This window comes from Helobdella robusta (genome assembly GCF_000326865.2).
Source record: "Helobdella robusta unplaced genomic scaffold HELROscaffold_63, whole genome shotgun sequence".
Classification (NCBI taxonomy): domain Eukaryota; kingdom Metazoa; phylum Annelida; class Clitellata; order Rhynchobdellida; family Glossiphoniidae; genus Helobdella; species Helobdella robusta.
Genome location: NW_008705353.1, coordinates 178,598 through 206,575, shown reverse-complemented (window position 1 = coordinate 206,575; position 27,978 = coordinate 178,598). Strand labels below are relative to the sequence as shown.

The window sequence follows — 27,978 nt, the reverse complement described above, 5'->3', positions numbered from 1 at the left end:
AAAATACAAATTTGGAAACATTTATAAAATCATTAAACCTTTGGTTCGGACCCCAAAAATAAAAAAATAATTTATTTTATTATTTTTTTATTTCCTAATAAATGAAAAACCTTCTAAAAATCGAAATCTAAATCCGTGTGTGAATGCAAAGTGGATTCGAGTTGAAGTTTTTTAAAAAGTGATGAGCTAGTTTATGATAATAAGTCGACATAAAATTTAAAATTAATTTGTTAAATAATTAAAATTATATTAAACTAATTTAATTTAATATTTATTAAAAATATATAATAAATTTAGTAATTGTTTTAGGTAAATAAAATTAATTTATAAAAAAAAGCTTTGTCAATATCACGGGTCCTGTTTACTATTAACAACAAACAAAAATGGCGACGAGGGCTCGAAAGGCCAGTCAGTAAAAAAAGAGATTTTTATTTTTTCCGAATTTTTTAATTTAAATTAACAATTAAAAAGAGTTTAAATAAATAACAAATTATTTTTAAAATGGACAACCGATCATCTGGGCCTTATTTCGTTGAATTAATTTATCGGAACGTTCCTGCCCTGAAACAATCCTCATTCCGGAATGTGTTAGTCTACTCTTAGTGTTCTTCCTAATTTTATTTTTTACTGGCCGTTATTTAAACACATAAATCAATGATAATAGTTATTGATATAATATGTATCACCAACAATTACTCAATTATTTAATATTTTTTGAATTGGGACCACAAGTTAGTGAAAAATAAAATATTTTTCCATTTCAGGTACAAATATTTTGTACTGTTTTTAACATTTGTTATCTATGTTACCTACCACCTATCTCGAAAACCGTTAAGTGTTGTTAAGGTGGGTTGCAGAGGTTTTTTTTTAATTTTTTCAAAAAATATTATTTTTTGTAATAACTAATATTCTATAATTATTTTTTTAAAATAATTCTTCTAATATTATAATAATAAATAATATAATTTTTGTTTGCAGAATCAGTTAAGCCCATGTAGTGATGTAAATATAACCTCCCAAAATTGTACTGGCGGATGGGAACCTTTTAGTTAGTAATTACAAATCAGTCTGTCAGTCATTGTTCATTCTCAGTTGTTTGATCATTTTCCCATTTTATGCATTCAGTCAATGATCAATCAATCTGAATCAATTATTCATTTTTTAATTCTTTAATTCAATCAAATGATCATTTATTCATTTATTTATTCAATTAAACCAACCAACCAACAAAAACCAGTCAATTAATAAACCAACCAATGGATCAGTTAACTGTTAACCAACCAACCAATTAACCAATTAATCTCACTATTTTTTCCTCATAGATGGCTCTGATGGCAAAGAAATGCTAGGAGCACTGGATTCATGCTACTTGTTTACATATGCCTTTTTCATGTTTATAAGGTAAAATTATAATTATTATTATTATAATTATTAATATTATTTTAATTTTATTGCAACGACAGCGGCCACATAGCAGAAAGGATGAACTTGAGATACTTTCTATTTTTTGGTATGCTACTCAGTGGTATCAGCACGTCCCTATTTGGGTTCGGTAGAATCTGGGCAATACATAATTTTTGGTATTTCGCCGTTGTACAGGTTAGTTTGCGTGTGTTTTTGTGTATTTTGGTGGTTTGTTTTATGGTATTTTTATTGTTTGTTTTGTTTGTATTTCAAAGTGAATTTTTTCATTGTTTTATGTTCATTAAACATCAATTTTTTCATTGTTTTTATATTTATCAAACATATCACAGCACATCCCTATTTCCTAATTCCCTAATGTTTGTTGATTGACAGGTGTTTTTGGGTATTGTTCAGTCGTCTGGTTGGCCACCTGTTGTTGCTTGTGTTGCAAACTGGTTTGGAAAGGGAAAGTTAGTTGATTATATTGTCGTTATGGTTGATGTATTTGTTGTTGTTATTGTGGTTGATGTATTTGTTGATGTATTTGTTGATGTTGTTGTGTTTGATGTATTTGTTGATGTGTTTTTCAATTTCAAAACTTTTTTAAACAATATTTTACTAACTCAACTTTGTATCATCTTTTTGTCTCGTGGTGATTAACTCATCCTGATGTTACTACTAATGCTACTACAACTGTTGTTTCGTCACGTGAGCATTTGTCATAAGACATCATCATCATCATTAAATGTTATCATCATTATTCATTGTTTATATCATTCATATCATATGTGTTGTCACACACTAACACAAAAAACTCACATGCCACACACGCACCCACGCACACACACACACACACAAACAGATTTGGGACCACATAACTTAATGTTTTTTTGATTTTTTCCCTAATTTTAGGCGGGGTTTCATAATGGGAATTTGGAATTCGCACACTTCGGTGGGGAACATCCTGGGGTCCGTGATAGCCGGCGTGATGGTGAACGTCGATTGGGCATGGTCGTTCATCATTCCTGGATTGATAATTCTCGGCATGGGATGCGTCGTCTTCCTTCTGTTAATCCCTCGTGAGTTGTGACGATGATGATGAGTTATGATGATGACGACAGTGTTGGTAATAGTTGTGATGATGATGATGATGATGATGGTGGTGGTGGTAATAGTTTTGATAATGATGCTGATGATGATGATATCATTTTTAATATTTTTCCAAAAGATCCCCACGACTTACAACCGAACACGAATTACTCTGCCCTCATTGACCCCGATCATCAGGAAGCTGATAATGGTGATAATAATAGAGTAAGCAGGCACATCCCTATTTTTATCACTAATCCATAATTTCATTTAAATTTATTTTAATATCAATTTTTGCTTGATGAAAAATTTTGATTTAACTAAACTTTATTTAAAATCTTTTCTAGTACCAAGATGAACGAGTTAGGCTGATAAACGATGACGAAATAGACACAACAAATGATGCCATAAATATCAACCAGTCACAGGCCAGTCTTGAACAAGAGGGCGGGGTTTCAGAGGGTGATGGCGAGCCAATAGGATTTTTTAAAGCTATTTTAATTCCTGTTAGTCTGCCTCTGTGTATGTGCGTGTCTGTGTGTGTCTGTTATGTGTGTGCTTGTGTGTGTCTGTGTGTGTGTGTGTGTTTGTGCATTCGTCATTTTTATAAACTTTATATAAATAAATTACAACTTTATAAAAAAAAAAATTTTTTTTCAAATTTTTTAACCTAGGGTGTCATAGAGTTCTCATTATGTTTGTTCTTTGCAAAGCTTGTTAGTTACACATTCCTCTTCTGGCTGCCGTATTATATTTCAAGTTAGTTCACATACACACACACATATACACGCACATAAACACACACGCACACATACACACACGCACAGAAACTGGAAACTACGACCCAACTCAAGCTGCTGACATGTCAGCCCTATTTGATGTCGGAGGTATATTAGGTAATTGATATTATATTATGATTATATAGTCGCTTCAAATAATTATTTATAATCATAATAATTATTTTATTATGGTTATAATAATCATAATAATTATTTTATTATGGTTATAATAATTTTTTTTCCAGGTGGTGTGGTAGCAGGCATTGTGTCTGATTATCATGGTGGTCGAGCTCTGACTTGCATGGTGATGTTGCTCATTGCGGCCCCATCTGTTGGTTTTTTACTTTTTTCTAATTGGTTGACTGATTGGTTGATTGATTGATTGATTGATTAATCGAAAAATTAATCAATCAACCAACCAACTGACCAATCACATTTGTATCTGACAGATGTTTATTTATTACATCTTTGGGGGCGTATCTTTTGGACTGAGTGTCTGTTAGTATCTTTCGTTTTGTAGTTTTTAATCTTATCTATTTTTCAAATTCATTCATTTTAACATTTGTCCATTCTGTCATTTTTAATTTGTTCATCCATTCATCCACTCCATCTATTAATCTTTTCATCATTCGTCCATCCATCCATTCCTTCCTTCATTCATCCATCTATAAATTCATCCATCTATCAATCAGTCCTCCTCATGGTCTGTGGATTCTTCGTGAACGGCCCCTACAGCCTCATCACCACGGCAGTGTCAGCCGATCTTGGCACCCACCCAAGCCTCAAGGGGGACTCCAAGGCCCTCTCAACCGTTACAGCCATCATCGACGGTACGGGGTCCATAGGGGCGGCCTTGGGCCCACTTATAACTGGCCTACTCTCTTCCTATGGCTGGGACTACGTCTTCTACATGTTAATCATTTCTGACGTCATCGCACTGCTGGTTAGTGTGTATGTGTATTTCGCCATTGACGTCACTAACAACACACGTGATGATTCGCCTCTGGCTAAATCCGGAAAACTTGAGGCGGAATTCGTTGAGGCGCTAAGCTGTCGAGAGAAATGGCAGCTGGCCTGGTTGAAATCGAACCGCTGGCTAGTATTTCTGCCTAATTTACGGTTGCTACTGTGCAAATCACCGACGTCGGGTCCAGTTAGTAATCCTAATAGCGTTAATGGGGTCGCTGTGGCGAGTTGGAAGACTTTACCCCGATATTCTTGCTGCAGTTTGAGTCCTTACAGATTCAGGGTCAGTCTGGGGCAGTGGCTCGGTACTCTCTTTGTAATTCTCTTCTTTACATTTGTCTACCTCTTCTTCTTCAATCAGTCTATACATGGTAAGGTCGCTACTTGAGTTCTGATCTGTTTTTCTATTTAATTTGTTTCATTCGTTCATTCATTCATTCGTTCATTCATTTATTCATTCATTCACTCGTTCATTCTTTCGTTCATCTTTTTCTCTATTTAAAGTTGCAAATTTTTTTCGATGCCTTATCAGAAAGTTTAAGTCCTTCAGATTGCAAGTTCAATACGTTATCTATATGCATGGCGTATGTATTGTACTGTATTGTATGTGTTGACATTTCTAGTATTCATTAAAAGTCGTTCATGTGTATGTAAGGTTACTTGGTATATATATATATGTATATATATATATATATATATATATATATATATGTGCGTGTGTGTGTGTGTGTGAGTATGTGTTTGTGTGTGTGGGTGTGTGTATGTATGTCTTTATTTATATGCTATATATGTACTTGAATCATATTTCTATCTGAATTTGTGTCATAAGTTATAAGTATGTGTTAAATTTGTATGTTTGTTTGTTTGTTTGTTTGTTCGTTCGTTCGTTTGTTTGTTTGTTTGGTTATTTATTTGTTAATATCATGGGTTGCTTGCTTGTGTTGTTGCTGGTTTGTTTATATGTATAATGTACTTCCATGTGTGGGTTACTTTAACGTTCGTTTTTTTTCATTTAAAAAAAATCACTATATATATATATATATATATATATATATATATATATATATATATATATATATATATATATATATTCTTATTACGCGCACACACACTCGCACACACACACACACACATTTTTTGTTAGATATATACGCCTAAATATATTTATATTCATATATATGTATATACACATACGTACATACATATGTACGTACATACATACATATACATACATACATGATTACATACATGCATACACACACATAATTATACATACAAACATATACAAACATACTTATACTACATAAAATAGGGTAAAATAGAAACCCCACTGGTTGCTTCAGAAGTCGAAGTTTACGCGTTTTAATCGTTATTAGTTGAAATGATTTATTTTTTATTTTTATCGATTTGTTAATTAAATTTTAAATAACTTCTCGAAATCACAAATAAGCATGCTATGGCTTGTTTATTATCAATAATTGTCTCTAGACAAATTGTACAAGGTGTATGCTTTTGGTATCTTTCATTATCTATTGTCTATATTATCTTATTGTTATTGTTGTTGCTGTTGTTGTTGTTGTTTTTGATGTTGTTAATGTTGTTGTTGTTGCTGCTGTTGCTGTTATCATTTATAGAGAGAAATATGAAAGAAATTTTGCTTGGCATGTGCATGTGCAATGGTGCATGTTCCATGTTTTGAAACATTAAATACATTTAATAACGGGGCATCAAGATATAATGAAAATTCTTTGAAGATCTTTTTTCGATCTCTCTCATCTCTCTCTTTCTCTCTCTCCCTCTCTTTCTGTCTCTTCCTTTCTTTCCAAATAAAAAGTTTGTATGGCCCAGACTGACTCTTACCTCAATAAAGAATAGCTTAGAATGAAATTTGGTTGGGAGGAAAACGTACAAATTAAATTGTTTTTCAAATTAAATTAAATTAATTAGACAAAAAAACAAAATTTTTTTTGTAATTTCTCTCGGATACTTAAACTTCGCCATATTTTTCATAAAATTTTATGGTTTATATGTACATAAAAATGTGGGTTGATTCGATGCGTACATTCCATTGAAGTTTCGTTCATTTCTAGTTCGTCTTATTCAGTTTTGCTATGAAAATTTTGTAATTTTTCTTGAAATTGTAAATATTTTTTCGGTGAAAATTCAAAATTTGGAAGAAATTCATCAGATGCTGCTGCAATTCTGTTTCCTGTTCTTAAATTTTGTAAAAATAAAAAATTTCTCAAACTTATTTTCGAATTTTTCGTCTTTTCTAACAAAAAACATAAAATAAAAATAATACAAATGCCTTTGTATAAAGTTATAATGTACCTATTTATAAAACCAAGCAAGATAGAGGTGCCTGGTGTTTCTGCTGTTTCACGGTAACCTGATTCGAACGCAAGCTAGCCACTTGTGTAAATATGTATGTATATTACACGGCATACTGATTTACGTGTGGATATTGCTGTTTTGTGTGTGTGTGTGTGTGTGTGTGTGTATGCGTGTGTGTGTATACAACTGAGTTTATCAAAAAATAGACTATTCGTAACTGTATGTGTGTTATTTCAGAAGAATAGAAAGTGAGGTTAACTGCTTACAATCCAGACATAAGCTAACAAATGAAGGAATTACGATGATTTAATCCATTAAATATCGTCATAAACCGAATGATTAGTTAACAGGCAACGCCCAGGCAACTAATTATAATAAATTTTAATAAATTATTATAATTACCTTCCCCATAGTTCTTGATGAGGCTGTCATACAAAGAAACGAGAGCAATTAAATGGAGAAGGTTGTTCCGATGCTGTATCGATAACGATGAATCCAGCCGAAGATTAATTAGTTAATTAATTAGTTTATTAGTTAATTGAATGATTGGATGATTAATTTATTGATTATTAGTAGGATAGGTTATAAATTATTGTTGGCATTTTATAACTCATATATTTTTTTTATATATTCTATTTACTCTATATACTAACTTATACATTATATATATATATATATATATATATATATATATACATAAATATACATACATATTATATTAAGCATATGATGATGATTGTAGTAGTGATTACTAAAACGTTATTGATGATTTTATTACTTACGATAAATTTAGTGACGTTTTTTCGAATGAAAAGTTAATTCTTGCTGAAAATAGATAAAATCTTTCTCTCTCTCTTTCTCTATCTCTCTCTCTTTCTCTCTACTTCCTTTTTTATGTACATATATATTTATGTATATATATATATATATTTGATTATTTATAATTTCAATAAATTGAACAATTCCTAGCAAATTTTATTAAGGAAAACTGAAAAGATAAACTTTAGATTGATTAATGCCAACAATTCGGTAGAATTCATATTTTATATAGCAATATGAAATACAACATCTGTTAGGAGGACAGCTTCTGAAATTTTCAGATGTATTGTGTTGGTGTTTTGATAAATTATTTTTGCGTCGTTGTCAAGAATTTGGCGGGTGATTGGAGTTGTTGCATGTGTTGATTGCAAGTGAGATTTGATGGCTTCTCTTGGTGTATGCATTGTGGGACGCCCTGATAGTGAAGTTGTCGTAACGCCAATATACGAATATTGTTGATTTGCACAGTCGTCAAAGGCATTCCAATTCATATATAACACGATTACGCTTCAAGATAGGATCGTTTTTAGGGGTGCTGTTGTTCTTTAAGACCAATTGTGATGTCTTACAATTGTTGTAGTATATCCTGAGTTTTATCATATTAGTATCATTGATTGGTGTAACATTTCTTCTCAGGATTTATTTGAGGACGACTTCGTCTATTTTATGCCTTACAACCAGGCTTTATGTTTGTACAAATTACAAAGAGAGATTTTTTGGCGTCTTTTGGAATTTTTAGCTGTTACCAACATCGAGTTGTTGTTGAGCTGTGTAGACTATCTTGAGTAACAGAAGAGGAATCGAGCTCTATTTCATCTGTTAATTATGTTTATGTATTTATTTATAATAATCAGCATGGCGGTTTTTAGGAATAACAAAAAAAATGGCTAAAAATTATTTTATCTTTGTTTTTGTTGTTGGTTTTATTATCATCATCACTCATTTCTAAAGTTTTGAAGGCATAATTAGAAACAAAAGTTGATGATGATGATAGAGATTGGGGTGATGATGATGAGGAGGAGGATGAAGTTAATGATGATGACTGTTTACTCGTTAGACACGGATATGGCTTATAAGAATCATTTGTATGTATGTATGTATCTATGTATGTATGTATGTATGAATGTATGTATGTATGTATGTATGTATGTATGTATGTATGCATGCATGTATGTATGTATGTATGTATATATTTATGTATGTGCGTATGCATGCATGTATGTATATATTTATGTATTTGTGTGTATGCATGTATGTATGTGTGTGTGTTTGTGTAAGTGTTGTATGAATAAATTAGCATGTACTAGCCTGCTTGCTGATGAACGCGTGTTTTTTTATAACCGTGTCCGTGTTCGTATGTTTGTGTGTGTAATAATAATAATAATGATAATAATAGTAATAATAATAATAAAATAGCTAGCAGGCAATTGCCATTATGATTATTACCATCAAATTCCAACGAAAGTAAAATTATATTGCATGGTTTGTAACATTTTTTACACATACATATACACACACACATACAAACAAGCATACACACACACACACATACATACAAACAAACAAAAAAACAAGTGTGGAACTCATCACCGTCATCATATAATGTCATGATGGTATAAATAATTTAATCGTGTGAAAAACTGGACTAGGTCAAACCTATCCATATCTTTATATATCACTCTCTCTATTTCTTTCTTTTGCTTCTATTCTCTCTCTCTCTCTCTCTCTCTTTATCTTTTTTTATACAACAGGATATAGTAAAGTAATGCGGGCTATACCAGCTAATAATAATAATAATATTATTATTATTAGTATTATTAATGAGTTAATAAATACGGTACACTTATGACGGATGATGATGATGACGACGATGATGAAGACGATGATGACAACGACTATAACAGTAATTGAAAACTCATCGTGCTAGCTAGTACACGCACACACACGCACATGCTTACAACATACACGTACGTACATACATACATACACACACATTTGTATACTTTAATATGAAGTATATATATCTTAACTATAAGTTATGTACGTTCGTTATACACTAGCATATATGTTTAGTATATAATGTATATATATATATATATATATATATAGTGGGAGAGAGAGAGAGAGGGAGAAAGAAACGAAGAAAGAGAGAGAGAGAGAGGGTGAAAGATAAGAAATGAAGGAGAGAAATGGAAAGAGTGAGGGAGAGCGAGTATAAATACATGGGATTTAGAATGATTCATTAAAACGTTTATTCCGCTCAGTTCCTCTGTGCATGTATGCAATGCATATAATATGGTGTGGAGTTGATGAAGAAGATCTTCTGAAATTATTCAGTAAATTATTTTATTAACTAATTAATTAATCAATCAATAATAATTATAATTGTTATTATTGCTATTTGATGAGTAATGTATCACTTCTACACGCTATTTTTAGCCGGATGCTAAGGGTACTATATATAGATAGAAGATAGAGGCGCAAAATATAATTTCAAAATTACTATATGTATACTAAAATTACTATTCTTATCGTGTTGTCAATTTAACCAGTGGTTACTCAGTGAGGTGAATAAGGCAAGGAATGTTGCAGCAAATATTAAGAGACATGTACGTTGATCCGGCTCTGCTTGCCGAATTGGACGAGGAGCAGAAGCAAATTCTCTTCTGTAAAATGAGACAGGTTGGTTGGTTGATTGTATGATTGGTAGTTTTGATTGGTTGAATGATAGATTGGGGGTGGTTTTGATTGGTTGATTGATAGGCTGGTTAGTTGGTTGGTTGATAAATTTGTTGGTTTGTCGTAAGAACCAATAAAAAAAACGAATGAATAATTGAGAAAACGAATTAACAAATGAATGAATTAATGAATTAATGAATAAACAAATGATTGAATAAGTGATTGAACAATTAAAATTCCAAATAAATAATAAACGGTTCAACCTCACTAAGGAGCAAAAAAGAAGATGGGAAGAGAGAGAACAGATGCTGGAGATGGAGGAGCAGAGGAGGCAGTCGAAACGTGTGGCAAGTTGGTGCTGCTTATGCTGCTGCTGCTGCAACTGCTGATGATGACGACGATAATGTTGATGGCCACGATGACGATGACATTATAATAATGACGTCGTAAACAAAAACACACCGTAAACAAATTTTAAAAAATTTTTCAGGGTCAAACAAAAAAGGCACGAGGGTAATATTTTTAGAGGACAAGGAGAACAAGCCCTGGACGTGGGTGATGGGTGAGCACCGAAATGATAAGAGCATTGAGGAAATGATTGAGATTGAAAATCTGAGGAAGGCTCAGATGCTGGTAGAGCAGGAAATAAAGAGGTTGGTGGTCTGGTGGTTCTGGATGGCTGCCGTTTGGGAATTTGTTGTTGTTGTTGTTGTTGTTGAATGGAGGCATCTATTTGTTTGTGGGTCTCTATTTTTTTGTAGGGTTCTTGCTTGTTTTTCGAGTTCAAAACAATTTGTGTGTTGTGTGGGTCTTCATCATTTTCATCAATATCTTCGTCTTCCTCTTCCTTATTATCATCATCCCTATCATTTTTATCCTCATCATCATCTTCCTCATCATCCACTTCCTCTTCCTCCTTCAGATTTTCAACATCATCAGATGAACCAAGCAATGCACGATGCATTCCAGGCAACGTCAACTTCCAAACCACAACCCCCACATTCACCGTCGATGGGGGCGCTAGTAGTAATAGTAATAGTATTGATGACGACGATGATGACGACGACGATGAAGATGACGACGACGACGATGATGAATTGTCAAAAAATGAGACCCCAGATGCTGAATGTAAGATAGAACGGAAGCGAAGCGATGGGAAAATTTTTGGGAAGAAGGTTGCAAGTGGCAAAGATGATGGAAAAAGTTTACTGACCACCAATGAAATTCCGAAAATTATTTACAGTAATTCAACAAAAAATGTGGCTACCACTTTGAATACTGTCACTACTGCTGTGGCTCTTACTACTACGACTGCTACTACTGCCGCTACTATAAATTCCGAGCAACAATGCAGCAGCAAGATTCTCAGGACGCATACGCCAAAATCTACTACTACTACTACTACTACTACAACTAATAATGTTGTTGTAGCCGCAAAAACAACAACCGCATCATCATCAACAACAACAACCACTACAGCTAATAATACGGTCGTAGCTTCAACAACTACAACGTCTCCAGCAAATGTGATGAAAAGTTCCGCTAAAGGGCCGTCAAGTAGAGTTTTTCCAACAGCTAGCAGCATCAAAGTTATTACTACTACTACTGATACTTCTACTGCTTCTACTACTGCTGCTTCTACTGCTGCTACTACTACTACTACTGCTGCTGCTGCTACTACTTCTACTACTACTACGGCTGTTGCTAATTTCAGTAGCAGACAAACTAGTATAATTAATAATAATAATAATAGTATTATAAATACAAATAGTAATAACATAAGTATCAATGCTAATTATTATGCAAGTAGCAGATCATTTCATTACCAAGCTAAAGATAAACAAACTCTAATCGCCACAACGGCTACTACCACTACTTCTACTACAACTATGATGGCCACTGCGGCTACTACTACTACTAATTATAATAATAATAACAATGCAAATAGTTCTGATACTAGAAATGACAAAATTTCTGCATCTTTAAACGTTAATATTACTAATACTACTATTACTAACAATACTGCTACAGCCTCTACTACTACTGCTGCTACCGCTAAAAAGGATGCTAATGATGCCGAGCGAGAAGCAGAAGAAGAGAGAGATAAGGAGGAGGAGGAAGAGAGAGTAAACAAAATTTCAAATTTATTCCAACAAAGGTTGTCGTTGTTTCAGAACTGTACGGTTACGACTTCATCTTCATCTCCATTGCCAGTGTGGAAGACATCATCTCAACAACTTCAATCGCCACAACAAAAAACTGCCACAATTACCACAGCTGCTGCTACTACAGCTGCTGTCGCTGCCACTACAGCAGCTACTGCTGCGACTACAGTTACTACACACGTAAAACCATCTGTACTTGCGAAACCGCCTTCGTTATCCTCTTTGCCATCGTCAGGATCATCATCGCCATCATCGCCGCAGCAACTCCAGAATCCCATTTCACCGAAATCAGCCGCCACATCACGAACGCTGACGTCAATATTTCCAACACCCACCATTCCAGCTGTTACTATCTCCATCTATACTTGCAGCGACGATGTCCTTTCTATCACATCACCATCATCATCATCAGCCACACCAGCCACACCATCACAATCATCATCACAATCATCGTCACAATCATCACCTACCCCCAACGCCAATTTGACTAACGTTCAAATGAGAACGAAAGTTCAGCAGACGAAACTGGATTTGAAAGAGTTCAAAGACAAGAGAACCAGTGAGATCTACGCCAGTATCCAGCTCGATAGGCAGAAGAGTTTGGAGAGAGCGACCAAGGGCGCGAGAAAAATCATCCAAAGATGGCAGGAGCAAGGTTTTGATAATGATGATGATGGTGGTGGTGGTGATGATGATGGTGGTGATGATGATGATGATGGTGGTGATGATTATGATGGTGGTGATGATTATGATGGTGGTGATGATTATGATGGTGGTGATGATTATGATGGTGGTGATGATTATGATGGTGGTGATGATTATGATGGTGGTGATGATTATGATGGTGGTGATGATTATGATGGTGATTGTGGCCGCCATAACTGCCATTGCTATCATCATTGCCATCCTAATTAATATCACCACAATTACATTATCAGTCGTAATTGTTCTCGCTAGAATTATTATAATTATTTTTGTGAAAATTATTTTCAGAGAAGAAGGCGAGAGAGGCTGAAGAGGAGAGGAGGAAGATAGCGATGAAAGTTAGGGAGGATAACGCCAGGCTGATGCGGAGGCTGAAGACTGAGAGTCAGATACTGACGCTCTTTAATGACGACCCTTTTAATCCGTTGTTAGTTCGTTCGTTCGTTCATTCGTTCTTTCTTTCACCTGTTCTTTCGTTTGTTTGTTTTGTTTTTCTTCATTCATTCATTTTAATATCCATTCATTCTTTCATTACATAAATATGCCCATATATATATATATATATATATATATATATATATATATATATATATATATATATATATATATGTATATATATGTATAGTTACAAATGACATCAGCCAATCACGTTTATCCAGCAGTAGAGCCACCAGCCAATCAGTGAAGAGGCCTTCTTCGGAGAAAGAAGTGATGGAATGGTATGACAGCGTTGAGAGACCGAAGGGTAGCGGGTTCGATCCCGAGTCCAAAACCAAAGCTGCTTATTATTACGGTAGATTTAATTTATTTTATTTAAATAAAATCAGTTACGCTCTGTATAAATAATTAATTATACATTTATACCAACCAACCAATCAACTTTAATTATACATTTACACCAACCAATCAACTTTAATTATCCATTTACACCAACCAATCAACTTTAATTTTACATCAGGTATGTTATCGAGAAATGGCGCGGAAAAATTGCTGTCCAAGAAACCCGAGGGTACATTTTTGATTCGACTGAGTAATCAAATCTTTGGTTACGCACTCTCATTGAAGGTAATTTTATTTAACTAATTTATTTGTACATTCATTCATTCATTTATTCATTCATTCATTCATTCATTTATTTGTTTGTTTTTTCAATCGATCTTAGCAAACACAAGACAAGGCCAATCACAACTAACCTACCAATTATAGCCAATCAACTGATCTCAACGAATCAAAAACAGTTGACCAATCATGTAGCCGATTAATCACAAGCAACCAATCAAAATTAAGTTTCAGATAATTTACAAGAAATTGGTCACAATCTACCATTCATAAACCACACGAATAATAGTGCCACACAGGTAGCCAATCACAATCAACCATCCAAATCACGACAACCAATCAGGTCTCAGATAAATCTCTGACCATGAAACAAGTTCGCCACTACCTAATCGAAGTGACCAATGACGGTTATCAGTTTTTTGGCTCCAACCAACCAACATTCAGATCATTGCATGACTTTGTTTATTTTTATAAGGTTCCTTTTCATATTCAAATCATCATCATCATTACATCGATCATCATCATTATCATTGCATCTTCTTCATCATCATCGTCATCATTGTTATTTAAAATGTTTTTTCAAGTTTTAAGTTTAGATTTTGAACGAGTTTTTAAATCTAAGATGATATTTTACGAATTAAAATCCGTTAAAAAGTCATGAATTTATTCATAAATTTTTTTAAAGGGTTATTAATTAATAAATAAATTTATTAATTTTTTATTTTCTAATTAATTTTGGATTAAATTTTTTATTTAACTTTAAATTCCAGAGAAAGCCTCTATCGATTGTATCGTCAGACAAACTCGTCGTAGAATGCGGCCTCGCTAATGATATCTTCCAGGTCGACAACGATGATGATGATGATGACGATGACGATGATGAAAAGGACGAAAAGTGATGACGATGACGTCATAGGTCGTAGCTGATGATCATGACGATGACGACGATGAAAATGACGATGATGATATTGTAATAATCATCATCATTATTATTATTATTATTATTATTATTATTATTATTATTATTATTATTATTATTATTATTATTGTGATTTTCAAGAAGCAAGTTGCTTCCAAGTGTCAAATAGTTCTATTGATAATGCGACAGAAGCACCACATGTTAGCGTGTTAAATCAATGGCGTTGTAAAAAAAGAGCTTTAACAATTTGTTAAAATTCTTTAAACTATAATTATTATTATTATTATTAATGTAATTGATATGATCATAAAATATGAAATAAACAATATAGCGTTAAATTATTAGCCTATAATATGAAATATCGTTAATATTGCGAATTACTTTTGCAATGCAACGTTTCAAAAAGCACGTTTAAAAATAGCAATTATTAATATTCATAAGGGCGTCACACGAACCAATCACGTGCAGCTGATCGGTCGATTTTTACGAACACGTCACCGGTTTTTTCGTCAACAATAACGTCAGTCGGTTTTACCGGAACCGAAACGATAACTTGGTCATCTTTCGGAATCGGTACTGTCTTACCCGGGGTAAATTCTATGTTGTTGTTGCTGTTGATGGGATTAATTTCCGGTTCGCTATGATGTTCATTCAAAGATCTGACGTTTCTGTTGTCAGTATTGATGGTGACGTCATTGTCGTTATTCAAATCTTTTTGTAATAACTCATCCAATCTTCCGGACACCCTCAAATGTTTCATTCTTTCATTCAACAACGCCGGGGAAAATTCCACCCCCACCGAACATCTCTGATTGACATCACGTGACATTTCTACGCCACCGACTTTCGGTGAGAGATTTTTGTTCCGGAGAATGTTCGAGTCAGTCGTGTCGTTGCAACTGCTGCTGATTGGTGCAGTTGCGGGTGACGTCATTGTCAAGGCCCATGTAGGGGGTGGAGGGAAAAATTCCTGTTGCTGTTGTTGTTGGTCGTAGTTTTTTGTTGTTCTTGTTTGGTTTGATCGCGGTGGTGGTTGTGGTGGTGGCGTTTTGCCTTGTGAGATGTCGAGACAGCTGAGTGATTTACCCATAGAGGACGGGAGGGATAGCTGGCTGTTGAATTGTTGTCTGATGGGCTGCTGCTGCTGCTGCTGATGGATGTAGCTGACGCTTTGTTGGTTGGTTTGAATTTTAATTAGATTTTGCAGTTTTTGTTGTTGCTTGAGTTGTTGTGGTTCAGTTTGCGAACTCTGTCTGGTGGTCTCCAGGTTATTGACCTTTCCCATGCTCGAGCATCTCCCCCTCATGGGACCGTATTGGTCGTTGAATTTTTTCAGTGCTAAATTATTCCGGGCCGAAGTGTCACTCGAGTTTATTGTTCGCAAAGTTGAGGAATCAAAAAATGTCGAAAGGGGTCTGCTGGCCGGTTTTGGCGGCTGAATGGCTGGAGGTTTCGGTTGTCGTTGCAGCTGTTGTTGTTGTTGCTGCTGCTGCGTTGAAGCACCATTGAAATCATCCAAATTAGCATAGACGTGATCATTAGAAGCACTCCCATCATCAACGCTGACGCTGTTGTTGTCGTTGTTGTTGTTGTTGCTATTTTTATTTTCAACACTGTAGAGAACCTCATCGTCCAGTTTGATGATGGGGACTGGCAAAACTTCGTACACACCTCCGCCAACAACATTCCGATCCAACTGGACACTGTTGTTGTTCGTCAGTTTGCCATCCACACCTTCCAAAAACACATACGAACTACTTTCCACCCAGGAATCTTTCTCCGTCTCTTCGTTAGCCTTTGTTGTCGTATTTAAATCTTTGGCTATGACGTCATCGTTTGCATTTCCTGTTTTCGGGTCACATGGTAAAGGCGGAAGTGGACGGTGGTTACGTGCAGAACTTTGTTCAGCTTCCAGGGATGTAACTTTTGTTTCCGATTTTTTAGGAGGCAGAAACAAACCGAGTGAAAGTGCTGGCCTCTTTGATCGGTTAGATTCGGAAACGGTTTGTGAGTACGTTTTGAAATCTGAATTGTTGCCAGGAAAATTATCGGTCAAACGTTTCGGATACGATCGGATAGATGCGGTTTTTTCATCTGCAACATTTTTATTCTCCTTAAATTTTTTATTCAGCACGGGCGAATTTCGCACTGATGTTGATTTTGCACTTGCCTGCTTTATCATCAAGAATTGTAAATCCGGCTCTACCGATTGATCCGTGCCGACACTTTCGGTTCTGTTAGCAAACTTACGTCTGGAATTGACCGAACTCTCTTGAGAAGTAGGGATGGGCGGGAGAGATTGGGGTGAGTCCGACTGGTTAATTTTGCTGGCTTGGTGGTGTTGCTGTTGTTTGTATGTGGCGGACATTGGTAGGCTGTTTGGTTCGTAGTCCGAGTCACTGAAGGAATCTTTTAAAATATTTTATGTTCATTACGTTAATTTGTTTGTTTGCCTGTCTGTATGAAAATGGGATAATTTATAATATGACCTCGTGTTGGTACGTATGACATCAATGAAAATTTAAAACATTAATGATTGATTGAATTGAATTAATTTTGTATAAATAAAAAAATGTTTCATTGAAGACAATAAAAACAAAAATCTACAAAACTACAGCTCAAAACCAGTATTGAAATACAATACAAACGAAACTCAAAATACACACAGCAACACACAACAACACCAGCCAACCTTCGTCTTCCAAGGTTAATTTGCTTATATCCTGGTAGGATCGAGCTGCTATTAAGCTTTGACTCCACACAAAAAGTTTATTTTTATTATTGTTGTTGTTGTGGTTAGTGCCGCCGCTTTCGTTACGTTTCTTAGCCATATTTTCCGCAACCTCATTAAAATTCTCATAAACATTATCATCAGTCTTTCCGCACTCTTCCACGATATCATTATTTCCCTTAAATCTTTCTTCCTCTCCCAATTCATCCTCATCTCCAGTTGATTCGGATATCACTTGGGAGAGCCTCTCTACCAGCATCTTCCTATCTTTCTCCAACTGCTGCTGCTGCTGTAGAAACGTCTGCATGCTTGGTCTACGAGCCTGGTTGGCTTTTCGGGTCGGTGTGTAAACTGGCTTTTCCTCGATACGTGCTTGAATGGATGAATGGATGGATGAATGGGTAGATGAATGAATGAACGAACGAATGAATGAATGGATAGATGAATGAATGAATGAATGAATGAACATGTATTCGCGTGCGTGTGTGTGAGTATGCACACTACACATGCATGATTTTAAGAACTTCGACGAATGTCTTGAAAACATCCAATGCATATAAACAGAAACATGATAAAATCATTGAAAAATATATAAAAAATTTGTATTAAGTATTTCTATTCAATCACGCCAGAGTTTGAAGTTGAAAAATTAAAAAAAAAATTATATATATATATATATATATATATAAATTCACTCACAAATATCCGACGGTTTAAAATTGGCGATATATTCGGCGAGATAATCGCTAGATATCGTCACGGCGCTTCCGTAGGCGTCCAAATTCGAGTGGTTGTTGATGTCTTTTTGGGCGCCGTACGCTAACAGTTTTCGCGCTATTAATTCCTGGAGGGAAAAATGAGAAGACATTTGTACTACTGCTGCTGCTGCTACTACTACTACTACTACTACTACTACTACTACTACTACTACTACTACTACTACTATTCTACCACCACTACTACTACTACAAACAACAACTACTACTACTACTCAACCCCTACTACTACTACTACTACTACGAATGGAATTAATGATGACTGGCCTGGTTGCTAAAAATAGCCACGTGTAATGGCGTATTTCCGGTTTCATTCTGTCGGTTGATGTTGGCTCCGTAGACGATCAACTTCCTCGTTATATGCAGCCTGCCCAGGCGACACGACTGAGTGGCGTGTGGCCAGCGATGATGAGGTTATTATTAATAGTAATATAATAATAATAATATTATTATTAATTATTATTAATTATTATTATTATTATTAATACACTCCAACTCTTATTCAGACTTACTCTCATACAAATTTTTATTCGCCTTATTATTATTCTCATCACCACCACCACCATACCATCATCATCAGCCCCATTATCGTCATCATCAGCACTACCATCGTTATCATAATCATCACCAACACCATCATCAGCACCATCATCGTCATTATCATCAGTACCATCATCGTCATCATCATCACCACCACCATCATCATCAGCACCATCATCGTCATCATCATCACCACCACCACCACCATCATCACCACCATCCTTGTCATCATCATCAGCACCACCATCGTTATCGTCATCATCAGCACCACCACCATCTACGTCATCAGGCCCCAGCCCCACTCACGTGATGCAGTTCTGTATTTCCGGCTTGATCGGCCACATCTACAACTGAGTAGTTCTCGAGTAGCATCTGCACGCAGTAGTTGGCGAGTTCGACGTCGCGCGCCCTACACAGCTGATGCAGAGGGGTCAAGTTATCCGATGACCTTGAGTTGGGCGAGGCTCCGAGGTCAAGGACGGTCTTTGAGGGGGGGGAGGGGAGAGTATATTTTGTCGCAGTTATATTTTAGTTGTATATTTTTGTTCTTTTAAACTTTTTTTGGAAGGTATTTTAATTATAAATATACAAAATTGGAAGTTTTAACGGTTACAGCACTGCATCTGTTACTAAAATTGTTACTCTTACTATTGCTACTGCCATGCCACCACTATACTAATACTACAGCTACTACTACAGCTACTACCTCAGCTACTACTACAGCTACTACTACAGCTACAACTACGACAACAAAATACCTTAAGGGCGACAACATTCCCTGATACGGCAGCCACATGCAGAGGTGTGTCCCCGCGAGAGTTGCGGTAATCCAGATGAGCCCCCTCGCTAACAAGATGCAGCAGAAGGTCCGTACTACATTTGCTCAGAATTGCTGACGTCATCGGTGTTTCTGCGTGGGTGGGTCATGATTATGATGATGGCGAGTTATGATTACTATGATCATCATCGTCGATATATCATCATCATCTCTACTATCATCGTCAGTGCCATCACCATCGCTATCATCATCATCACCACCTCCTGTCTTAGCATCCTGGTAGTTGGGGTCATGACCTTTCTTCAACATCTTGATGACGTCATTTAATTTATTGCTGTTGCTATTAATTGCGCCCATGAATGTCTTGCGATGGTTCTTGAATGAGAGAATGAAGGAAGATTGTTGGTGACGTAGATGATGGTGATGATAATAGTAGTAATAATTATAATTATAATTATATTAATTATAATTATAATTATAATAATTATAATTTTTAAAATTATAGTAACCAAATCGTTGATGATTTTTAATTTCTTCAAACTGGTCGGTAGGTCTTTGTAATTCTTCTTCTTGTAACGAAACTGAAGTTGACCGCGGTTTATACGCAAGTACGCACAAACTCACACACGCACACACAACCGAAAAAATACATACCAACACGCACATACACATACAAACACACATACACACAAACAAACAAACACACATACACGCACGCATACTCATACATATCATACATACATACATAAATACATACATATATACTTGATGTTTGATTGTTCAGTGTCATTCGTCAGGATTTGGTTTAAACATACACACACACATACACACACACACACATACTTATAACACATAAACACACACACACATACTTACAACACATACAGACAAACACACACACAAACAAACAAACACACACACATATATACACACACATACAAACAGACGTACCTGTATTTTGTGCAAATCCTTGTCGGAATATTCCCTAATTGCCCTAACTTCATCCAGGAATTTCCCAATCCGGCCGTCGGAAGCCGGTGTGTAGAATCCGTAGTTGAGGCCATCTTTGAAGTTCTGATGATGACGATGATAATGATTGGATGGCGATGATGATTGGATGATGACGATGATGATGATTGGATGGTGACGATGATGATGGTTGGATGGTGACGATGATGATGGTTGGATGGTGACGATGATGATGGTTGGATGGTGACGATGATGATGGTTGGATGGTGACGATGATGATGGTTGGATGGTGACGATGATGATGGTTGGATGGTGATGATGAGGACGATGATGATTGGATGATGACGATGATGATGAGGACGATGATGATTGGATAATGACGATGATGATGACGATGATGATGATTGATCGTCATCGTAGCCATCATCATTATCATAACTAACCGCGGTTTCATTGGTCAGTAGGATGTTCCTTTTCAATGTCCATAGGCTATCGTCAGCGCTCGCCCGACAAATAATCTGATTATGATGATGATGACGATGACGATATTGATGATGATAATGATGATGATGATGACGACGACGAGGATGATGATGATGATTATAATGATGATGATGATGATGACGATGATGGTGGTGATGACGATGACGATATTGATGATGATAATGATGATTATAATGATGATGATGATGATGATGATGATGATGATGATGATGATGATGGTGATGATGGTGATGATGATGATGACGACGATGACAAGTTCTAACTCACCGTAGTTTTTATGTCGTAAATTAGCAATGGAAATGATACTATGTTATCATCATTATCGTTGTCGTTGTTGTTAGTATTATTATTATTGTTGTTGTTGTTGTTGCTGCTGCTGCTGCTACTAATGCTATTAATACTGCTTAAGCTGCTTAAATTACTTTTGATGTTCATTTTGACGAGGTTGTTGTTATTGGTTGTTGTTGTGGTTGTTGTTGTCGTTGTTGTGCTTGTTATTGTTGTTGTGGTTGTTGTTGTTGTAGTGTTGTTGTAGTGTTGTTGTTGTAGTAGTGTTGTTGTTATCATCGTCGTTGTTGTGGTTGCTTCTTAAAATTTTATTTCAACGAAAACTTTATCAATCAACTACCAAATAATCTCTACTAACTTAAGAAAAGTTCACCAAAATTTGTAGTAGTAGCAACAACCAAAAAAGACAACAACTACAACATCAACAACAACATCAACAAAATCAACAACAATACCAACAACAACAACAAAATTATTATAATAATATAAATTATAATTATAATAAAAGGCAGCCGTCAAAAAATTATGATAGCACTAACCAGAAAAATTTGTGTTTGTGACTTCGTAAGACTTCTACGCTTGAGAAATTTTTTAAATTATTATTCTTCTTTTTCTTTTTTTTTTATTATTATTATTATTATAATTGTTATAATAATTATAATTATTATTATTTAAACTCTACTACTACTGCTGCTTGTACATTTGCTATAGCGAATAAAATTTGTCAACGATTTTACATCCTTCATTGCATGCCAATAAAATAATAACTATAATAAAATAATAATAATAATTATAATTATTATTATTTATTATTATTGTTGTTATTAATAATATTAGTTATTATTATTGCTGTTGTTAAAACAACTTATTTACTTACTTACAAAGATGTTTTTAATAGGATCAGACTAATAATAACAATAGTTATTATTATTAATTATAGCTATGTACTAAAATATAACGCTTGGTTGAACTTGTAATAATGAAATATGTGTGTGTGTATGTATGTGTGTGTGTGTGTGTATGTATGTGTGTGTATGTATGTATGTATGTATGTATGTATGTATGTATGTATGTATGTATTATTATTATATTTTTATGTATGTATGTATGGATGTATGTATGTAGGTTTGTATGTATGTATGTATGCATTTGTGGATTAGGTCTGTTTAAATAATCACATTATAATGAGATATAATAGCTACTTTTATTCATTGCTCATGGAGTTTAAAATTGCTTCGAAATTTTTGTTCGTCTACGTGTGTATGTATGTATGTATGTGTGCGTGTGTGCGTGCGTGCGTGTGTGTGTGATGTGTGCGTGTGGTGTGTGTGTGTGTGCGTGTGTGTGTGTGCGTGCGTGTGTGTGTATTGTTTTTTTTATTATTACTGTTATTATTTATTTGCACTTCAAATTTTCATTTATTTGCAAATTATTTCTCTGTTTGTTTAGTTAATCATACAACTAAGCCTTCTTTCATTCATTCAACGTTTCATTCATTCAATTTGATGCCCATTCATTCATTCGTTTTTTTATTCATTCATTAAGTTTTCATTCATTCATTTTTTTATTCATTCACTTATTCATTCATTCTCTCAAGCAAGCCATTCATTCTTTAAACCATTATAATGAATGATAGAGAGATAGAACAAACGAATGAATGGATGAATGAACGAATGAATGAATGAATGAATAAAGACAGAAATGAATTGAAGAATGATTGAGTGTGTAAATGCAGTTTCAACCACACAAAGCAAAATATTTTCTCTCCAGCTGATCGTCACATTTGAAGTCATGGGCTCATCTATACAATATTTCTTAAAAATTTCAATTATACACTCTCTACTTTCTCAATATCTTTCTGTGTTTTACCTTCTCTCTTTCTCTTTCTTTCTCTCTCTCTCTCTCTCTCTCTCTCTCTCTCTCTCTTACTCACTCTCTTCTTGTTTCTATCTCTTTTTCTCTCTTTCAACCTCCTCACTTGTTTTCTATCACTCCAAAAAACAACAAAAATCGAACTATAGTATTTGTACAGTAATACATAATGATAACTAATCGGTCAGTTCAAGACCCTAATATATCAAAAACGTCAAAATTTCTATCTCCAAATGATACAATTTCATATCTAGGATACTGAATACTGCCCGCTCAACTCTCTACATTAGCGCCGTATCGCGATAAAAATATCGAATCATATTGAATAGTGATAATTCTCCGTACATTTAACACATTTTGCAAAAGACATCAAAATTTCCATTACTAAATGATATAGTATGTAGATGATAATTTTGGCTAAGATGTGCAGGTAAATATAGGTTTCATATGTAGGTTATTAAAGTAAGCAATTATAATGATAGTTAAATTATAAAAGTATTTCACGACGAGACAGCTAATTTAAAGGTATATAACAGCATAATTTAAGATAATATAACGTATAATTAATCACAACATGTAATACTTTGTACAGTAAGAATGAGATTACATGCAATAGGGACTGACTGGTTAGAAGGAGTTAGACAACTAGTTAAGCTCTAGGGAGCAAGGTCTCCTGGTATATATTAATAATAGGCAGGCAAGCACATAAGTTAAGGAGTGTTAAGTTGAGAGTTATCTTAGTTGGTTGGAGTTATCTCTTTAACACGCTTAAAGCTCTTGAACACTATTTAAACATTTTTGCACGTTATTATTGGCGTTACTTTTCACATTTTAATTCTCTGTTTTAAGTTTTGTTATTTTACTTCATTAAAATATATTTAGTTGCAATCAAACAATAAAAAACATTATTAACTATAATGGGTGAGTCGTTTCTCGTTGTAATTCGATCATTAAACTTTGTAACATTTCAAACGCTAACTAATACTCTACACACGTAAGTCGGTAATTAAAGTCATCCCTCATTATTTATGTACATGAACAATTTCGAGTTATTTAACGTTGTGCAAGAGAGTTTACAGAAACAGAATGAACTTCTCCAAGGACAGACTCTATTGTTCGTTCAGAAACCATTGTAGGATGGTGAAGAGCTCTAGCAGTGTAACAGATATATCTATATCTTTATAAGATACTAAGGTCAAGGTTGAATAAGTATCACCGATGTATCAGCGCCCATCTATTGATACTTCGATATTAATAATTTCGGCTTAATAGATGACTAACATATACCGACGATTCGATTAAACTCGAGGTCGGTAAGCGATGAAAACGCTGATAGAATCAAACTCAAAACCATCTAGAGAATGAATTGAAAAATAAAATATATTATATCTGTATGTATGTATGTGTTTGTATGTGTGTATGTATGCGGGTTATTGTGTGTGTAACATAAGTTATAAAAACTGTTAAATACTAAATACAACATGTTAATAAGTTAGAATTCAATATAAATAAAATATTTAAATCGTTTTCCCATCTGAGCTTTTCTGATTGACAATGACTTATTGTTTGTATACATACATACATACATACGTACATACACACATACATACATACAAACACACATACATACATACACACGTACACATACACACAATATTATCACAAAAAAACATTAAAAAAATTTTCGACAAACGTTCGTTGGTAATAGTAGAATGAGTGAAATAACATTAAATACACCGACAGAAATGTTAATGTCACAGAAAACATCAGTGATTATGTTCATCACAGCAATAGCTGCTGCTAGAAAAAAATGTATTCTCTAAATATGATCACAAGTTTATCAACAGCATTATTTGTATCCACTGGTTTCAGTCAAGTAAAAATCTAGTAAATAAACGAACGGATGAAATCATCATGACATCATCATAACATACATCATCACTTTAGACATCGTCATCATAATATAATCACCACCATCATCTCTCCCTCTCTCTCTCTCTCTCTCTCTCTCTCTCTCTCTCTCTCTCTCTCTCTCTCTCTCAGACATGCCTCTTCGAGTGCAGCTTCAAGTGGTCACTTCTTGCAAAAGTTCGGCCACAGACGCCACAGACGTACGGGCGATCGCCTGAATGCTTTCGATAGTGTCTGGTCAACTCGTCGGACCTAGCGAACCGCCAGCCACACTCGGGCCAGGGGCAAGGGTAAGGTCGTTCGCCCGTGTGCATCCGAGTGTGCGTCTGCAGTTGGCTGAGCTTCTTGAAGGCTTTCAAGCAGTTTGTGAATGTGCACTGGTACGATGGTGGTGGTGATAGTGATGGCAATGGTGGCGATGATGATGATGATACTGATGACGATGATGAGAATGACGGTATTGATGATGATGCTGATGGTGAGAGTAGTGGTATTAATGATGATGTTGGTGTCGTTGGTACTGATGATGATGATGAAGTTTTTGATGACGATGGTGGCGATGGAAATGGCGATCCTAAAAATGATGACGACGACGACGATAACGAGTGCTGCTGATGATGTTGATAATAGAAATGTTGTTGTGGTTGTTGTTGTTGATGGTAATTCTGTTGATATTGTTGTTTTTGTTGTTGTTGCTGATGCTGCAGTTGAAACTTTTGTATATTTTTATCCAGTTTTAATTGATGTTGCTGCTGTAATTGATGTAGTTGTTGCTGCTCTGATTGGTGTTGTTGTTGCTGCTCTGATTGGTGTTGCTGTTGCTGCGACAAACTCTCATCTAAGGACGTCAACCTCATTCGAGAAAAATCCGCAAGCTCTCTAGTTTCACTTTCTTTTTTGCTTTCCTTAACCACGTGATAGAAAAGTTCTAAATTAGTTTCGGTTTTGTCTTCAATTGTTGTGAACGGTTGAACTGTCGGTGATGATTCTTGTTTTATTTTTAAGGGATGTTCGAATACCGACGATTTGTATTGAATAGCAGATCGGTGCAAGTTGTTCAGTAAGTCTATTAGCATAGAATCGGTTTTATTCGAGTTCGGTATTTGTTTATCGGATAAATGTAGTTGTTGTTGTTGTTGCTGAATTTGTTGTCGTTGCATCAGGAATTCTTTAAATGATACTGGCTCTTGCTTGATCGTTTGAAATATGGCATCTTCATTTTCTTTTTGCTGATGTTGTTGTTGTTGATAATGTTGTTGATGTTGTAGCTGTTGATAATGTTGCTGTTGTTGATGTTTTTGTTGAGAAATCATTTTTTGCTCTTTTAAATGCTGCTGAAACTGAATGAAACAATTTATAAACAGTTCATATTGCTCATAGTTTGGCTGTTGATTGCATTGCTGCTGTTGATGTTGTTGTTGATGTAGTTGTTGTTGTTGATGTTGTATTTGTTGATATTGTTGCTGCTGTTGTTGATGTTGCTGTTGTTTTTGTTGATGTTGGTATTTTTGTTGATGTTGCAAAAATGACATTCTAAAATTAAACATATCATTTAGCATTGTTGCCGGTGCGGTAGTAACTCTTGCTGATGTTGTTGCTGTTGCGATTGATGATGATGACGACAATAATGACGACGACAACGACGATGATACTGCCAGCAATGGTGATGATGATGATAATGATGATGATAATGATGATGGCGATGATGACGCCATACATTTATTTAAACGTTTAATCTCTTGAGGAACAAGTTCATTCAAGAACACAATTTTATCATTTGGTGGCGTTTCTATAAGTTGTTGTTGTTGCTGTTGATTTTGTTGTCGAAGTTGTTGCAGCTGCTGTTGTTGCAGCTGCTGTTGTTGCAGCTGCTGTTGTTGCTTTCGATGCTTTTTTAATAACTGCTGTTGGTGAATTAGTTTTTCTAGCTTTTTATTGAAATTATAAACCTGCAAAAATCTCTGGAAAAGTTCTGAATCGACATTCATTTTACCGAAATCGACTTGATTCGAATCACGATTTTCGAAATGATCCGGCAAAGATCGATAACGTTTTACACCGTTACTACTACTACCACTACCACTACTACTACTACTATTACTACTACTACCACAACTACTACTACTACCACTACCACCACTACCACTACTACTACCACCACTACCACCACTACCACTACTACTACCACTACTACTACCACCACTACCACTACTACTATCACTACCACTACTACTACCACTACTACCACTACCACCACTACTACTACCACTATTACTACTACTACTACCACCACTACTACTACAGCTACTACAACTTCTACTACTACTACTACTACTACTAACAATACTGTTAGGCGTCATTGTGATCGTCTTAAATTTAGAAGTACCAATATAGGGAAAATTATTATTACCAATATTATTACTACTATGGTTAGTATTATTATTATTGTTGTTGTTGTTGTTGTTGTTATTTATATTATTATCCTTCATATTATATGGGACATTGTCTTCTGGGTAATTAGTGGCAGTGCTGGTGTGGTTATCTATGCATATATAATTGTAATTGTAATTACGATCAACAATGTTGTTGTTGTTGTTATAAATAGTAGTGCGAATTGTGGTAGTAGTAAAACTAGTGGCTGCGGTAGTTATTGTAGTAGCAGTAGAAGTAGCAGCTGTAGTAGAAGTAGCA

At 34.9% G+C, this 27,978-nt stretch overlaps 4 protein-coding genes across 4 annotated transcripts; 2 read left to right on the top strand and 2 right to left on the bottom strand.

Moving 5' to 3' along the window:
- The first annotated feature begins 377 nt into the window (after positions 1-377).
- On the top strand, positions 378-7,538 carry HELRODRAFT_186070 (hypothetical protein). Its single transcript, XM_009029898.1, is given in 16 exon segments — positions 378-587; positions 765-846; positions 979-1,048; positions 1,323-1,401; positions 1,464-1,599; positions 1,798-1,874; positions 2,317-2,483; positions 2,633-2,718; positions 2,841-2,999; positions 3,168-3,252; positions 3,321-3,389; positions 3,518-3,603; positions 3,722-3,770; positions 3,965-4,215; positions 6,986-7,434; positions 7,447-7,538. The coding sequence occupies 15 exon segments, from the start codon at positions 502-504 to the stop codon at positions 7,088-7,090; spliced, it is 1,587 nt and encodes a 528-aa protein (XP_009028146.1). The 5' UTR covers positions 378-501; the 3' UTR covers positions 7,091-7,434; positions 7,447-7,538.
- Positions 7,539-9,998: 2,460 nt separating this feature from the next.
- On the top strand, positions 9,999-16,415 carry HELRODRAFT_193928 (hypothetical protein; the record flags this gene model as incomplete). The annotated part of the gene is made up of 10 exons (XM_009029897.1): positions 9,999-10,059; positions 10,290-10,421; positions 10,561-10,723; positions 10,993-12,890; positions 13,229-13,367; positions 13,600-13,733; positions 13,899-14,005; positions 14,343-14,474; positions 14,770-14,841; positions 15,060-16,415. The coding sequence occupies 10 exons, from the start codon at positions 9,999-10,001 to the stop codon at positions 15,129-15,131; spliced, it is 2,910 nt and encodes a 969-aa protein (XP_009028145.1). The 3' UTR covers positions 15,132-16,415.
- Positions 16,416-18,340: 1,925 nt separating this feature from the next.
- On the bottom strand, positions 18,341-21,651 carry HELRODRAFT_180582 (hypothetical protein; the record flags this gene model as incomplete). The annotated part of the gene is made up of 8 exons (XM_009029896.1): positions 18,341-18,493; positions 18,714-18,809; positions 19,272-19,448; positions 19,724-19,875; positions 20,004-20,118; positions 20,743-20,817; positions 21,156-21,230; positions 21,484-21,651. The coding sequence occupies 8 exons, from the start codon at positions 21,649-21,651 to the stop codon at positions 18,341-18,343; spliced, it is 1,011 nt and encodes a 336-aa protein (XP_009028144.1).
- A 3,767-nt stretch (positions 21,652-25,418) lies between these two features.
- Positions 25,419-25,694, bottom strand: HELRODRAFT_127781 (hypothetical protein; the record flags this gene model as incomplete). The annotated part of the gene is made up of 1 exon (XM_009029895.1): positions 25,419-25,694. A coding segment is annotated over one exon (276 nt), but the record flags the coding sequence as incomplete, so codon positions are not given.
- Positions 25,695-27,978: the final 2,284 nt, after the last annotated feature.

What these genes read in the sequence shown, in the direction of transcription:
- HELRODRAFT_186070 (XM_009029898.1), top strand. Translation starts at nt 502, where the DNA reads ATGGACAACCGATCATCTGGGCCTTATTTCGTTGAATTAATTTATCGG. An exon ending in GCCTTTTTCATGTTTATAAG is followed by an intron (nt 1,402 to 1,463) that starts GTAAAATTATAA and finishes TTGCAACGACAG; the next exon opens with CGGCCACATAGCAGAAAGGA. An exon ending in ATAATGGTGATAATAATAGA is followed by an intron (nt 2,719 to 2,840) that starts GTAAGCAGGCAC and finishes AATCTTTTCTAG; the next exon opens with TACCAAGATGAACGAGTTAG.